This window comes from Biomphalaria glabrata, chromosome 6 (assembly GCF_947242115.1).
Source record: "Biomphalaria glabrata chromosome 6, xgBioGlab47.1, whole genome shotgun sequence".
NCBI classification, from domain to species: Eukaryota; Metazoa; Mollusca; class Gastropoda; family Planorbidae; genus Biomphalaria; species Biomphalaria glabrata.
This window is the reverse complement of record NC_074716.1, coordinates 24376478-24393750: the sequence shown is the minus strand read 5'-3', so window position 1 is coordinate 24393750 and position 17273 is coordinate 24376478. Positions and strand designations below refer to the sequence as shown.

At 32.7% G+C, this 17273-nt stretch overlaps 1 protein-coding gene across 1 annotated transcript; it reads left to right on the top strand.

Moving 5' to 3' along the window:
- Positions 1-5: 5 nt before the first annotated feature.
- On the top strand, positions 6-15985 carry LOC106060554 (aldehyde dehydrogenase family 16 member A1-like). The gene is made up of 14 exons (XM_013218488.2): positions 6-307; positions 1074-1176; positions 1310-1436; positions 4148-4326; positions 4796-5052; positions 5531-5683; positions 5832-6023; positions 6676-6771; positions 8190-8432; positions 9349-9494; positions 10221-10388; positions 11039-11243; positions 11746-11931; positions 13235-15985. Exons 1-14 carry the CDS (start codon positions 221-223, stop codon positions 13526-13528), a joined length of 2436 nt encoding a protein of 811 aa, XP_013073942.2. The 5' UTR covers positions 6-220; the 3' UTR covers positions 13529-15985.
- The last annotated feature ends 1288 nt before the right edge of the window (positions 15986-17273 follow it).

The window sequence follows — 17273 nt, the reverse complement described above, 5'->3', positions numbered from 1 at the left end:
TAATAATAGATCTAGTCTACACTTGATCTATATTCTAAAAATTAAATTATATAGCTACAGAAATATTTGAATCTACATTCATTGCATCCAGATTAGAATCATTAGATCTAGAGATAAGATATCTATAACTATAAAATCTATTACTATTAGTAGATACTAGCTTCTAAGATAAGATAAATTTAAATTCAATTTGAATTAATTCTATTATCTATATCAAGAAATGGCTGGTCAAGCTATATTAAATGTTGAATCTATTTTTGATAATTTGTCTTATGGCTCGGCACCCGATTCAGAAAGTGCAGCTTTGGTAAAGTTCTTAAATCTAAGTGGCTAAAGACATTTTTTTATTTATTGAATTTAAAGATAAACTCTATAATTGTTGACTAGCTTCTACTTCTAGTATTCTAGGTGTCTTGATCTACAAATTCGGTAGTACAAATTATGACAAATACAAAAACAAAATTTAATAAAATACTCAGAAAGACACAAAGATAAATGCACATTCCTCGTTCCATATGCTAGGACAAATGCTCTTTCTTCCCTAGCGCTATTAGAGCATGGAATGGGTCACCTGAGCTAGCCAGGAAAACCAGTGACTTGGCAGAGTTTAGGTCATTGGTTAATATGCATGACTAAATCCATGACATGTAGGACGTAATCATCTTCTTTTTTTTTAAGTTGCGTCTGTATTATATTAGATAAGATAAAATAGAAAATTATTTAAAAGTAAAAACAATTAAAAATGTAATTACATCTAGATCTATAATAAAGTATAAAAGAAAGTCTGTGTTTTGCACAAACTTACAGCCCCAAAAAGGTCCACCCATTTATCATCTGCAGGTAAAAATAAAGGTTTCAGTATTTTCACAAAGAGTGTCAGAAGCTATGATTTGATTTATGAAGTACGTACAAGCTATCAACAACCACAACCCTCCCTCCTCCATACAACCTGTGGCGAAAGTGGTGCCATTTTGATTTTTAGATTAAATGGCAGTAATTAGCTGTTCTTTCCCTTAGATAAGCTTTATTTTTTTAAAAAAAGCAACCTTTTTTTTCTTTTGCTTTTTTTAAAGTCATGGTTGAATAAACACAGTCGACATTTTGGCTTATACATTAATGGCCAATGGGTTCATAGAGACGCTCAAATTACAGTCGAGTCAAGAAACCCAGCCAATGGTATGCTGTTTGTTATTTACAAAAAAAAGAATATATTGTTATTTTAGAGACTAATTTTTTTTTATGTATACTGGCACTTATTATAATAAATATATAAAACACTGAAATTGCTGAAACTTTTTGGACATTTTAGATGAGCTTTTGGCAACTACTGTGGAAGCAAGTGAAGACGACATTAACCTTGCTATCAGCACTTCAAGAGAGGCATTCAATATATGGAGCTCACTTAATGCTCATGTAAGGGCTCGCTACTTGTACAGGTAATTATTAAGGTTTTAAAACATATATTTATTCAATACTAAAAAAAACAACACTATCTACACTTTCACTATCAGTTATTAGGTTTGACAAGCTTGTTAAGTGTTTAGAATTAAACCAAATATTTTTGCAGTATATTTTTTTTTTATTTTTAAAGTACATATATGGAATATAGAGGCTTTGATTGACTACTCTTTCTAGAAGAGATACACTTCATTATAGAGCTCAAAAAGCCTCATAGAACTTTTCCTCTTGAAAGTCATCAAATCTCTGAATGGAAAAGGAATGTCTCATGGTACAAATCTATCTTCTTTGCAAGATTTCAGAATAACTGTGTATTTAAAGGGTGAATCTGGATATAATTAATAATTTGTACAGCATCATTAAATGTGTCATGCAAAATCTCTCTCATTGTCTTCAATTATAACACAGGAGTATGCAGGATATAATGACAAAAGCAAAAAATTACATTATTCTTCTGTTTTTAGATTGTTCACATATCCTCTAGATATAAACGAAATTAGAAATATAGAAAGAAGAAAGTAGAAAGATCAAGAAATCAACTCATGGAAAAAAAGAAATCACACAAATACTGCCTTGAATGGCTTGAAGTACCACCAGTAGTAAGCAATCCACTGTTTGAAAAGCACTGTACTTGGTCTTTGGTTTTCATAGTTGCTTTAGACCAAGAGCATTCTTAGTGCAATAGATTTTTCCCTGAATTAGCGATAATTACTAATTACTAAAAAAAAAATGCTTGCCTCAAAATGCAGTCCTCCTCAAATTGCTTAAAATTTACCTGAATCAAAAAAATCTATTTTTTAGATTCTCTCTATATATAATTGACCAAAGTTTTCTAGTGAGATTTGATTTGATTCAAATTTCTCTATACTTTTCCAAATTCTTGAAGGAGATGCATTCCAGAACCACAGGCAATAACCAAAATCTGGGAAGAAGAAACAGCATATTTATTTAAGTATTTTTACACTATAAGGCTTTATAACCCTCCCATCACATATATGCTACATGAACTTGGGTATTGTACCGTACATACTTACGGTAGACAAAACACAATAACAATATAACAATAAAGTAACATCTCTCTAGTGCTGGGAAACAACACAAGCAAGTGTTGTTTACAGTATAGTTTATATTTTTTAATATTGTTATACATTTTTGTTCTATGATATTTCGTAGAACGAGAATCTGCTCTGTACATGATCTGCCTCTTCGGAAACCTGCTTATATCATAGAACAAAGTCTTGAGTACCAACAACGGCTAATGATCAGTTTCGTGGACTTCAAAAAAGCGTTTGATAGTGTCCACTGAGAATCACTATGGAAAATAGTTAGAGAAAAATTCGTCCAGATCCTACAACACCTTTACAGTCAGTCTAGTTGCTGCATTAAAACAGAAGAGGGAACAACAGAGTTTTTTACCATCGAGACAGGGGTGCATCCTATCTCCCTTCCTTTTCCTCCTAGCCATTGACTACATAATGAGAGCAATGAACCAGACTGCCTTTGGTATTCCATGGCGTGAACAACTCTGATTGACAGACTTGGACTTTGCTGATGATGTTGCACTACTCGGGGCTACAAATAAATGCATTGAAGAAATGACGGAGAGCCTAGACAGAGAGGCACCCAAAATTGGCCTCCGCATAAACTTGGATAAGACTAAAATTATGTGAGTGGGATATAAGGCAAAGGGTGCCCCCATCAGACTTGGCGAGTCAAAGCTTGAAGAGCTGGATAAGGTCATGTACCTTGGCAGCATCATAACAAATGATGGAGATGCCTACCATGATGTAGCGTGCCGAATAGGAAAGGCAGGGAGCATTTTCCAAAGGCTGAAGCCTATTTGGACTAGCCAAGACTCTAGACAAAAATACACCTTCTCAACACAATTGTCATTCCAACTGCTACTTATGCATGTGAGACATGGAAGTCATCTGTCAAAATTGAGAAAAGACTAAATGTGGCTCAGTAAAAATGGCTGAGACGGATTTTGGGAGTCACTTACACAGATCGGGTCTCAAACAAGGAAATCCTATGCCGAACTGGGAGTCAAACACTTAGTGAGGTTGTGACAGAGCGTCGCATGAGGTTTGCGGGACATTTTCTACATCAAAATGAATTACGCACACCAAGAGTTGCGATAACATGGAAGCCAATATGAGGAAAGCGCAAACAGGGACATCCCCGTATTACTTGGCAACACACCTTCATGAAGGACCTCAGAGACATTGCCAATGACAGATCTTTATGGAGACAGCTTGCCGCCCAATGCGCCGAACAGCGCGGGAGGACCTAAGTCTAAGTAAGTTATACATTTTTGCAATTGTTGATGCAAGAATTTATAAAATGTTTATATTTTCCACCAATTGAATTTCACAGAAAATCTATGATAGAGTGAAGAACAGCCAAATACTTTCTCATTCATTTCTTATACATTAAAAAAAAAAGTGACAAGGGATCACATCTGGATAGAAGTTTTTACTTAACATTGTGGCAATTCTCAATTATTGACCATATCAAGCATCTTTTGATTGGTATTGACTGGTACAAGAAATAGTACTTTGCATTTTTCTTTTCAATTAAAATATTTGATTTTCTAAACAAAGAGTTCTAAAATAAAATGTATCACTCCTTCTGTTTTCCTGTATAATCTAAAAATTGCTTAATGTAAAATAAAAATTACTATTTTTAGCATAGCAAGAACTTTACAGAAATGTCAGTCATTGTTAGCTGTGGTGGAAGCTATTGATTCAGGGAAGACAACAAGAGAGACTCGAGCCACAGATATCCCAGCAGTCATCAGACACTTTTATCATTATGCTGGATGGGCACAGATTAAAGATTCAGAATTAGCAAAATGGAAGCCTTATGGTAAACTTTTTTTGTTTTGTTTATTTTGATTCATTTAATATTAAATCTCACATTTACCTATAAGGATGTAATCGTCTTCTTTTTTGAAGTAACATCTGTATTTTATTAGATAAGAAGATAATTGGTTAATTGAATTGGCATTTGCATTAGTTATGATTATTAGTTTAATAGCACTTTTATGTTTGTATCATAAAATCTTTAGAAAATTTTCCACTTACTAGCATGGCTTCTTAACAAATGATCTAAACTGTCTTATTTTGTGTACATTTTTTTCTGCCAAACCATTAAGTTGTCCAATTTACTAATCCGATAAAATATTTTATCTCCTTTGACAAACAGATTTGTTTAGACAAACTTTGCTCTGTTTAATGCTTCAGCTCAATGGTGCATTTTACATGCACAATTATCTATTAATTTCTTTTAAAACATCAGCCAACAAAAACATTTTATATTTATCTATACTTTAAAGGAGTTACAGTGATCCTGCCTCACTGGAGTTTCCCCTTGTTACATTTGGGTAGCAGAGTAGCAGCAGCCCTGGCAACTGGAAACACTGTTATTATTCTCCCCTCGACTTTAGCACCATTGAGTGCTCTCCTATTTGCTGACATTTGTAGCCAGGTAGGGTTACCTAAGGGTGTGGTGAATGTGGTCACAGCCTCTAAAGATGTTTCCCTTCTTTCACATCCTAATGTTGACAAAGTGGTGTTTGCAGGATCTATTGAGGTGAGCTGAGTTGGTTAAGTAAAAAATGACTTTTTAAGATAGATATATGCCAAGCTTTAGAATTGGATAGCCTAGAAGCACACACAAGCAACATATTAAGACTCTTTACTTACTTTATAAATAATAGGTGTCACTGCTAAAAAAAACTTTAGTTAATATATTTGCTGTTTATGACCCTGTTGAAGATGTTAGGTAGGCTTACCTTACCATTACGCTTGTACTTATATACTTTTTTCATGATAAATTTATATTATGCTGTTATTTATGTTGTTGTTTTTTTTTTTAAACACATGTGTTTTTATAAAATATTCACCATCAGTCCTTATATGAAAATTTTATTTGAAACATTTGAATGCTTTTAAAATTACATATATGAAGTTTTATTATTTGCTGCTTATGGAAACAAACTTTTAATCATATGAAATTTTTTTTAAAATGATATAATTAATTAATTTTGTCATACAAATTTAAATAACAGGATGGTCAGCGAGTACGAAAACTGACAGCTGGAACCGGTAAAAGTCTTTCTTTAGAGCTATCAGGACGTTGCCCAGTATTAGTATTTGAGGAGGCAGACATTGACAGTGCTGTTGAAGGTATCATTGAAGCAGCCTTTTTTAACAATGGATTGGTAAGTTTTATTTGAAAAAATTTTGATTGTATCTAGATTAAATTGCTGGCAAAATATGCAAAAAATTTGCTTCTCAATTTTCCCTTAATTACAAAATTTGTTTGTTGTAAAAAAAAAATTAGAAAATTTATATTATGCCATTTTACAGTCCAATCATTCAGGAACAAGACTTCTTATCCAGGAGACAGTCTACTCACAGGTCATAGAAAAACTGAAAATCAGAATGTCTAAGTTGACAGTAGGTAAAAACTTTGAGAAAAATAATGACCAAGGTCCACTCATCAGTTCTGAAGTTGCCTTGAAGTTGATTACCCTTTTACAGAGTCCACATGGAGGTCAGGTTAGAGAACCATTAAGATAATTTTTATTGGTCCAATCATTGACCACCTCAGCGTAATTACTGTAACAATAACAATATAGATGCAAATAATATAATTAAACTGGATCATTGTACTTTTAACATATCTGAAGTATATCATTAGACTTCTACCAAAAACAAGAAATGATCTTGTTTATTAACAATGTGGTAACATTGGTTTTGCTTAATCTTACATGTGAGTTTTCATTGAAAACTATGTTCTAATGAGTCACTTCACTGAGTCCCATGTAGAGTGTTAACTAAGCTAAAATGGAGGTAACAACTAACTTCAATAAACAAGCAGAACACAAATGTAGGCCTGTAATAAATGAGTAGATCAAGACTGGTTGCAATTCAAATACATTTAATGTAGCAATAAAAGGAATATTTCAACTGTCTTCGCTGTGTCAACAAAAAAAACCAAAAAAAACGAATTCCTGCTGACTAAAACTGATTGGCCTTCTAAGATGCAATTCTATCAACTATTTTTTTAATTTCCATTCTATTCCTATTCAGTGTTTCTTACAATTGTGTCATCATTGCCAGGACATAAACATAAACCAAAATAAACAAGTCCTGAAGTTATGGGTCAAATGTAACCCAATGCTTAACACTTACTTTGATCTACTTTCAGGTTTACCAAGTGGAAGGTGTTCCGAATCAGAATAATTATTTTCCTCCTACATTAATATATGATGTTCAGACATCATCGGAGGTTTATGTAGATGAGGTAAATAGCCTTTGAAGTAAATCTCAATTTTAGTTCCATTTTGAAATAGTTTAAAGGATTAAAAAAAAAATTAGTGAGACTGTTTTGCATTAAGGGTTACAATAGCATTGCATTAACTAATTAAAAAGTAATCTCATTAGATCCAGAAAGCCACTCAATCTCTTCCACATGCTATGTTGTGAATGCAGTTTAAAAGGTAATTTGGAGATGAAGCTGCATCCCAAGTTAAACAGTTCCTGTGGTTGGATGATCCAATGCCTTGACAATGCTTCTATGAATGTGATAGTGTATATATATATATATATATATATATATATATATATATATATATATATATATATATATATATATTGAGAAATAGTGTATATGTATATATATTGAGAAATAGTGTATATGTATATATATTGAGAAATAGTGTATATGTATATATATTGAGAAATAGTGTATATGTATATATATATTGAGAAATGGTGTATATGTATATAGAGAAAGGACTAATGAATAGAACAAACTGCAGCAATGTTGGTCGCAATTGTATTTATGCAGAAAAAGGTTTTAAGGAAAAAAAAATGGAAGTTACTAATTTTTGGGATTTATGAAGCATTGACAATTTTTATTTTTAACTACTATAATTAGTTGACTTATAATTTTTTTCTTTTTTTTTTCTTTTATTTTTGTTCCGTTATCAGAATTTTGTTAAAAAAACATGGGTTAGATCTATTCATATTATCAATTAGTACAGCCCAAAACATTATAACTTATACTCTGCAGGGTTTGAGAAGCTGGCCTGTTTCTGCAGCATAAGGCTATGATAGTGTTTTTAGACTATTATAATTAATAATTTCCAACATAACCATGTTTCAGATGCTGATCAGTCAGTGGTTATGCAAAGGGATCTTAGAACATCCTCAGTAAATTCTTGATCTCTTTCAAATTTTGCTTTGATATAGGAAGATTGTGGTGTACAAGCATAATTTTTAATGAATTACATAATAAAGAAATCCATCCCAGAAGTGCTACAGCCTATAGTGGGCTCATTCAGATCTCTTCAGCTTTTCGTCTCCATGCCTGAACTCTGTTGTCACTACATCGTTAATCCATCATATTCGCTGTCTGCCTTTGGGTCGCCTGCTTTTGATTTTTGCCAGTATCCAATTTTTGTTCCTCTGTTGTCTGATATTCTTTCAGGGTGACCTGCCCAGCAACATCTTTTTTTTTTTTATTTCCATCACTATAGGTGGGTATTCCTACAATTGATATATATCATGGTTAGTGCGTGTCCTCCATCCAGTTTCCTTTTTGTACAGCACAATAGATTGTTCTAAGTATATTTTACTGGTCTTATTAAGTTTTTGTATTAATAAAGTGATATCAAAATAAATTAATTTACTTTCATGTTAATTTCATTTTGTTTACAGTTTTATGGTCCCCTCTTGGTAGCTGTTGCTTTTAGAACAGTCAAAGAGGGCATAGCTCTGGCCAATCACTCTGTTTATGGCATTGCTGCTAGTGTGTGGACAGAGAACATTAACATAGCGCTTGAGGCTGCCAGCTGTATACAGGCTGGCACTGTCTGGATCAATGCCCACAATCTAACAGATGCTGCAGCTGGTGTTGGGGGCTGTAAGAAAAGTGGCTATGGGAGAAGTGGTGGTAAAAGGGTGAGCACTAGTATCTTTGTTAAAATTTACTCTACTGGCATGTCACTTGTCTAAATGCTTACATTACTTTATTTCCACAATTTGTGGTCAGTTTTTAAACAAAATTTTTGGGGGGGGAAGCAATTGGACTGATGAACAAAATTGTTTGAATCTCACGTAACTTGTAGGAAATTGTTAGGAAAGTCCATTTAAAAAACTATAAATAGGAAAAGATGACATTTCAGGGAAGTTAAGTTAGTCAGTCCGCTTTTTCACTCATGCCAATTATTCATTTGTTCTGTCAGTTGTATAATCATTCAGTCTGTGTTGTAATGATTTACTGCATTGTATTGTGATACATTCTATAATTATTCCGAACTAGGGACCGGGGTTCGAATCCTGGTAAAGACTGGGATTTTTAATTTCGGGATCTTCAGGCGCCTCTGAGTCCACCCAGCTCTAATGGGTACCTGACATTAGTTAGGGAAAAGTAAAGGCGGTTGGTCGTTGTGCTGGCCTTATGACACCCTTGTTAACCATAGGCCACAGAAACAGATGATCTTTACATCATCTGCCCTATAGACCACAAGGTCTGAAAGGGTAACTTCACTTTACTTTTTTATATAATTATTTGAATAAAATATTTTTATTTAAAGTTTGAGTTTAAACATTCAACCTTAAGCTTATCAGTCATATATGCTCACATATTTTTTACTGGTCAAGGTCTCATTTTGACCATTGTTTAACGCTATCCTTCCCAAACAGCATTTTTAATTTTTTTTATTTATTAAACTGTAACTCTGCCCTATGCCGTGTCACGTGTGACACAGCCCAACAACTAATTAAACGCTAAATATATCTTTAGAAATCTGTTTACTGTGAAGCTCTGTTCACCCAACTTTGTTTGACTTTGTCCAAAACTTTGCTGTATTTTCAGAGTTTGTATGACTATGTCCAGCCTAATTATCAGAACAGAAGCGTTCCTAGAACCATCAATGTTGACTTCAACAAATTTGGTACTTCTTCCTCAGCTGATATATTACCTATAGCACCTCCCACAGATACTGCTGGAGATAAACTCAGGTTGGCTTTCTTATTTTATGCTACGAATAACTTCAATTTTTTAATAATATAAGCTGCATCTTCTTAGTAAAGTACATTACTGGCATATGAAAAATAAAAGTTGTCGAATTAAAATATTTTTTTGCCCAATTCAATTCCAATATTAAAGTAAACTTTGAAAAAAAGAGACAAATAAATTGGCCTCTGTTGATCAAGCCCTTGACATCTGCATTATCAGCATGATGCTCTAGCAACTTCACTACCCAATTATGCTACTTGAATTTAATACCTTAATTTTTTCTTTCCATCTTCCTCCTTTTTTACATTTCTACCAAAGACCTCAGTGTCAGTTAGTTGCAGGAATTGTAAAGAAATCAAACTTTCATCTCTAACGAATTTGTGTTTGGCTATTACTTTGGATAAGTTGCAAGTGCAAACAAAAACTTGAGTACCATATAACATGTTTTTAAAAAATACCAGCTGTAATTAAAACAATTTTTCAACACAATTTTGTTTTCTTTTTTTTTTTTTTCTTAAAACAAAAAAGTTAATATCAAACTCAATGAAATACATTTCTTCTTCTGTGGTTGGTTGAGTTATTGCCTAAATCATTGGAAACACAATTGAAGCATGTATACTTATTTAACTTATAACATATAGTGATGCTGTATTGATTGCTTTATTGCAATTTATTCAAACAATTCCCTTAACTTAGATCATTTAAAATTTCCAATGTTTACTGCTCAGTGTTGACAAGACTTACAAGCTTTTCTATGGAGGTGGTCAGAAAAGACCAGATTCAGGAGCAAGTTATCCCATTAGATCAGCTAGCAATCAGGTATTGGGTTATGTCCCTGATGGTGGCAGGAAAGATATTAGAAATGCAGTGGAAGCTGCAGACAAGGTTGCAAGAAGGTATTTACTATTATAGTTTCACTTCTTTTATCATTCATATAGTTTGCTAGTGTCTACACACAATTTACAATATCTATTTTAAAACACAAATTTTTGATGAAAGATCACAATACTTTAAATTCAACAAAAGCCTTTCACTTGCTTGTAGGAAATTCAAAAACATTTCTGCCCTCATTCAGTAAGTACAGTCAACTGCCTTGGATCCATTTTTTTCATTCAGAAAGTGGAGTAAACAACTCTGAGAAAATTAGACTTATTAGTCCTTATGATATTGCACTTTGAGTGTTGGAGTTTCTAAGAAGCAAAAACAAAATATTCAGTGAAGCTGTTACATGCGTCCATAAAGCTTGAACTCCAGAGCCATCCTATAAAACGAGATTGCTCTCTTCACTGATTATGAATAGGTTGGCTTCAGAGATAAAGATTACTTAACAAAAATAATAATCTAATTGTGTTCATGTTGGCTTTGAGAACATGGCGTTACTAATTTAGAATTCCACTACCAGCCACTCATTAATTAATTGCAGACTTTTATTAAATTCTGTCATGTAAGAAATAGTCAAAATCGATATATTCATTTAAAATCATTTGTGAAATTCAACTATTTTTATGGTGTTTTAAAGTAAATGGATTTAACTATTTCTTTACAGTTGGGCCAAGAAAGAAGGTCATGGCAAAGCCCAAATATTGTACTTCATTGCTGAGAACCTTCAAAGTAGGCTTAAGGAATTCGCTGACCTTATTTCTGCCATGACAAACAAAAGTAAAGAAGAATCAACCAATGAAGTAGAAGTTGCTATCCAACGTTTATTTTACTGGGCTGCTTATTGTGACAAATATGGTGGTCTAGTACAGGTAGGAAATGTAAAAACTTATAAAGATTTCTTTTTTAAAGCAAAAGTGAGTTAATTTTTATAGTATCTGACAAGGAAATGTAATTATAGTTTGGGATTTTATAACCGAAGAAAGTTATTTTGATTGATACAGAGCTACAAGGCTATAACTCTTAGGAAACATTTATTCTCACTTACATATGGCACAATTTAGTTTTTCAACTGAAGAATAAAAAATAAAAATAACTCGAGCCAGAGAGTTTTTAAACACATTTGTATGTTGTATTAGTTCATCTTATTTAATTAAAAAACTTATTTTATTTGTCTATTGACATTAATAGTAATTATTGTATTTAGGATGTATCTTTGCTAAATTTAAAAGTAAGCTATATCATTTACATTTTATAACACCATAAGTATTATAGTTGGAACACTTATTCACATTGATTCTCTTAAGTGATTGTTACATGTATTTTTAGTTTAGTTCTGAAAGCCTTGCATATTTTCTGTATTTAATATGACAGGAAACAAGTTTGTACGGACTGACTGTTGAGAAAAATGAATCCGTCGGAGTTATAGGTATTGTCTGCCCTGACAACTTTCCTTTCCTGGGATTCATATCACTAGTAGCTCCAGCCATAGCCAGAGGAAATGCTGTGGTGATAGTACCTAGCAACAAATTTCCATTGGCTGCACTTGGATTTCATCAGGTAGGTTCCAGAATGCATGCAATGTTATGCAGAGGTAATTGGATACTCATATTCCTATTTAACTGATTGAAGCTTATTTGAAAGAAGTCAAAGTTTTTGGAGAAAAAATTATATCCAAAAACAAAGTTGTTACCATTTCAGACCTTGCCATTTATAGGGCAGATGATGTAAAGGTCATCTATTTCTAAGCCCCACGGTTAACGAGGGTGTCATGTGGCCAGCACAATGACCAACCATCTTTACTTTTCCCCAACTAATAACAGGTACTCATTAGAGCCGGATGGACTCAGAGGTGCCCAAAGATGCCAAAAGTAAAAATCCCAGTCTTCACCAGGATTCAAACCCGGAATCCCTGATTGGGAAGCCAAGCACTTAAACACTCAGCCAACATGCCTCCAATCCAAAAACAAAACTACTGTAATAAAAGTTACAGCTCAATGTGGAAAAAATGGTTCACAGTGGAAAGAAGAAACATACAAATATATTAGTGTCTCAAAAGAATATCCTGATAGTTCAAGCATTGAGATTGAAGCACCCAAGTAACAGTGATCCCATCATTGTCATTTTTAATTTGAAGAGCTCTATCATTTTTATGTTCATCCTTTTCAAAATAGTACTTAAAGTTGGGATCTCTCAGATGTGAACATGTATTACAACATTGTTGTTGACAGCATTAGTTTACAACTTGAATTTAAAAAAAGGTTGAAGTGGTAATCTGATTTTTTTGGTTTTTGATGGGAACGACATGGTCTAAATTGTGCCGATGTGCCAAAAAACAAAATACAAATACATTTTTGTTTTTGAAAATATCAATAATATAAGTAATGAGATAAATAATGGTTTTGGTAGTAATGAAATATAAAACTGTTTTTGGTCAGAACCTTTAATTTGAATAAATGGCACATACATACAAACATACTTGTAAAAATTGAACAATGCAGATAACCTTTCAACATGGATCAATGTGCTAATGTATTGTGTGGTAGGTGAAAGGTAAAGCCAAAAGCACTTGGTTTTCAAACTGATGGGTCTTGGGTTTGAATCCAGGTGAAGACTAGGATTTTAAATTCAGGATTTGTAAAAATCCTCAATGCTAATGAGTACTTAACATTAGTAGGGAAAAGTAGAATTCCTTGATCATTGTGCTAATTATCCAACACCCTCATTAACCATCGGTCATAGAAACAGATGATTATTACATCACCTGCCCTGTAGATCACACACGGTCTGAAAGGGAACTTTGCTTTTACTTTACTATTGTTTTTTCCACTCAATACTAAAAAATAATTGTGTTCTTTTTCAGATTTTAGAGACATCAGATCTTCCTGGAGGGGTCATAAACATAATCACTGGAGATCAGGATGTCTTGACAAGAACACTTACAGAGCATCATGACGTGAATGCTGTGTGGTATTTTGGCTCAGCTGAGGGCTCAAAGTTTGTGGAGTTTGGCTCAGCTGGTAATGTCAAGGCCACCTGGGTTAGTTATGGGGCAGAGGTAGACTTTATTAATAACTGTGATGGGGAGGAACTCTTGTATCATTCTACGACTACCAAATCTATTTGGATGCCAATGGGAGATGTTTTTGCTAACTAAATTAAGTATGATAAAAAATAATTACAATTAAGAGTAAAATCAAATTTATAAATTTTCACATGGAGCCAAATGATTTTAGCTTTGAGTTTAAATCTAATTGACAAATATTTTGTTTGTTCTTAATTCAACTATGTTAAAATTGTTAAAAAGATAAAATGAATAAACCAAATTTAACACAATTAATCACAAATGCAGATAGGCTACATGTTAACTCAATATTTTTATTGTGGTTCAATGTACCTTTTTTTTTTTTTTTTTACACATGTACACATTATTTAAAACAATGGTCAGACAATAAAGAAATATTATGTTTGGGTCCTTTTGACTCATTTTATAAAACAGTAGTTCTAAACCAAACTCCTACCTTTGAGAGTACTCTCAGCTTGTTAGGAGGTAACCTAATTTGAATGTTTGTTGGGTGCAAGCAAAACGTCCTAAACTTTTTTGTTTTTTGAAATAAATAATATTGGAACAAAAAGTCATTTTAACAGGTACTAAGGGGGACAATTTTATTTGCTCTATTGTTGTGAGATTATAAATAACAATCATAAACTAAGGGAAAAAAAATTCGTTCAGGACAAAACTAATTCCATAATTCTAGTGCCTTCTGAATTGATTACATTAACTTGAAGAACAATGGAAGCTGTAAAAAAAAAAATTTAAATGATCTCCATTGAATGTCTAGGCTGATTTCAAGTCCTATTCTAACTTGAAATGAAATTTTTACAATATTTGATAATGAAATAATGCATTGTTACTTAATTAACCATATTAATCCAACTGTGATGAATTACCTGTGTTCACTGCTGGAGAGTTTATATCAAGTTGAAGTTTTTGTCAAAGAGCTCTATTGATTGAAATAGCAAGAATCAATCTTTTTTTGTCGCCTTTGAGTGGCATTTTTTAGCATTTTTCATATCAGTGTATTTTATTTCAATAATTTGATTTGCTTTTTAAATTGTAGTGAATATATCCTATTTGAATTAGACTGTTAGTGTATTTGTTAGGTTTGTTAGTTATGATATTTCTTATGTAAAATCTCCTACAAAATTATTTTTGGAAAAATGTTTCCTGTTTTTGTTTTCAAATAGTCTCACTGAGCTAGTCATTTAACATGCATCTGACAGTAGGAAGATCTTATAATCTCAATATAAGCATGTAATCCTAAACTAGTACATTATATTTTTGTATTCATTTTGTATATGGTATTTAAAAAAAAACACACAAAAGATTTGTAATCTCGTTTTATGTAATGTTCTCTCGATCATATAGAGATTTTTATTTTTAAAGCTACTATACTCAGATTTTTGTCTAAATGATACATAGCTGTATTTTAAATTTATCTCAGTTGCAATATACCTCATCACTTGCAGCACTAATATATAAATGGACATACTACATTTTTTATCACATTTTATCTTTATGAAACAACGTTTCTTTTTTGAGCCTTGTATTTTTAAATAATCTGTTTTATGTTGTTGTTTATTTTTTATGTTTTTTTTTAATTAATATATTCTCTTGATATTAGTATTTAGAAATATTAAATTCTACAAATGAGAAACAGGGGAATAAGATTTTGAATAGTAGATGTGTGTGCAGGCAGATTTTCTTTTATTAACTGAATTAAGAGAAACTTTGAACTTAACCTACTACATGGGACTACAAGCACAAACCCACTACATAGGGCTACAAGCACACCTCTACAGCAAAAATGAGTTTTGGGCAGCTCTCCTGGTTGGTTGAGCCTGTTGTAAGCCTTAGTATTTACTGGCAGGTCATGAAACATTTATAGTCTTTGTTTTCAGTCTTTGATATCTGCAATAGTAATTTGGTTTTGGGTGTCTGTTATCTCCCCCTGAATGCGCCTGTTGTGACATCTAGTTGGCAGCTAAAGCTTGTAAACACACACACAATGTGATTCATATACTTAGTGTTATAATACTTAGTGTTATAATGTTTGGTTAGTTCTCTTCTCACAGCTAAGTACACACAGCACATTACCAGCCACAGTTGTTTGTGCTACATTGCCATAGTGCTTTAGAAATGTATATACTTTACACACAAGATTTAAATCTGCATGCTTCTAGCTGACATAAATGTATGCATGTTACTTTGAAAAAAACATTTAAATATGTATGCTTCTACCTGACATTAATGTGGGCCTGTTACTTTGAAAAGAACAAACTGTTCATGTAATGATTGTAATCTGCCATTTAGTAAGTAGTAACCTTATCAGGGTATCATGTGGCCAACACAACGACCTACAGCCTTTACTTTCCCCCCACTAAAAAAACATTAGTGTTGGGTGGACCCTGAGCCATCCTAAAAATGCCAAAGTTTAAAATGTCTGTCTTTGAAATTAGAACCTTGGATACATCAGTTCAGAAGTCATGCACCATACCCCAGAATAGTAACATTTACTATAGATGTATAGTCTAGCCTTTTTAAAAAATATAATTTAACACACATATACTTTATCAATCTGAAAATATTGAGTTCTAAGTTTATTCATGTTAAAATGTACAAAGACTTACCAATATTGATGTCCTCTATACAATTGTTCTTGCTATTTTCCCTTGCTCAAATTTCCAAGTGAGCATTGATTCTATTTGCTCACATCTCCCAAGAGAAAGCTTGTTGCTAGAATGATTAATGTATCCTTAATTTGAATAGCTAATACATTTTTCATTATACAAATGAAGTGCGTTGTTTTTCTTTTCTTATTTCTGAACAAACAACAATTGGGTTTGAAAAAAAAAAAGGTGTGAATGAAAGAAATGACAATACGTGGTGGGGAGAGGGGGGGGGGGTCTCTGGACAATATAATTGTCTCTAACTTTAAGCTTGTTTTATCATTGACCATTGCATGTTTGTTTGTTTGTTTTTTTTTATTTTATCTCTCTGTCTTTAGTCTTCTGTTCTTAGGCTTAATATCTTTTCTTATAGTCTTTCCCAGGTTAAAACCGCTCCCATCCCCCGTCATCCTGCGGGAGGTTTGGACTAAGAAGTAAACTATCTTCAACTCTGAAGGAACATCCGAAACATGAAAAACATTTTACAAACACCTCCATCTCTTTCTATCTTCCACTTTCCCCTGCTCTCTCTCTCTCTCTTAATAATGTAAGTGAAGATAGATCTAGCTTTTATGTGACTAGTTATCCTTTACAAAAATACACTTCCCGAGAGTTGTAAAACGAGTGAAGCAGCAGACAGCAATGATCATTGGTTGGGAAAATAAATGTCCACATTTCCCTGCGTAAATATGAAAATGTCATGACATCAGTCACTGGGCATAGACTTTACAAAGGAGCTCATTGGAAACGTAACCTTCAACTAAGCCAGTGGTTCCCAAACTTTTTTGTCCCGTAGACCCCTTGCCTTGTTTTGTTATTTTCGGTAGACCCCCTGCCTAACCTATATTTCTTTTTTTTTTTGCTCATTCATCAACTACTTTTAAAAAAAAAAGTAATTTCTAACTGTAATGAATCGAAGGGTGAAAAAGTAATTTAAAGCTTCATTTCAATTTAGAGAGATTTATCTTTTTTATTTATAAAATTTAAACCAATTACAAAATCAATTAATATGTATTACTGAAATCACCAAACATACTGGGATTTTTTTTTTATCCGTTGCTACGGATACTATGTTTCATCTAGAAATTTGATGTTACATAAAGTTGTCCTTCAAACATAAAATAATAATTAATTCATTAATTGACCTCAAGATTCATTGTAAACGTTTTCGC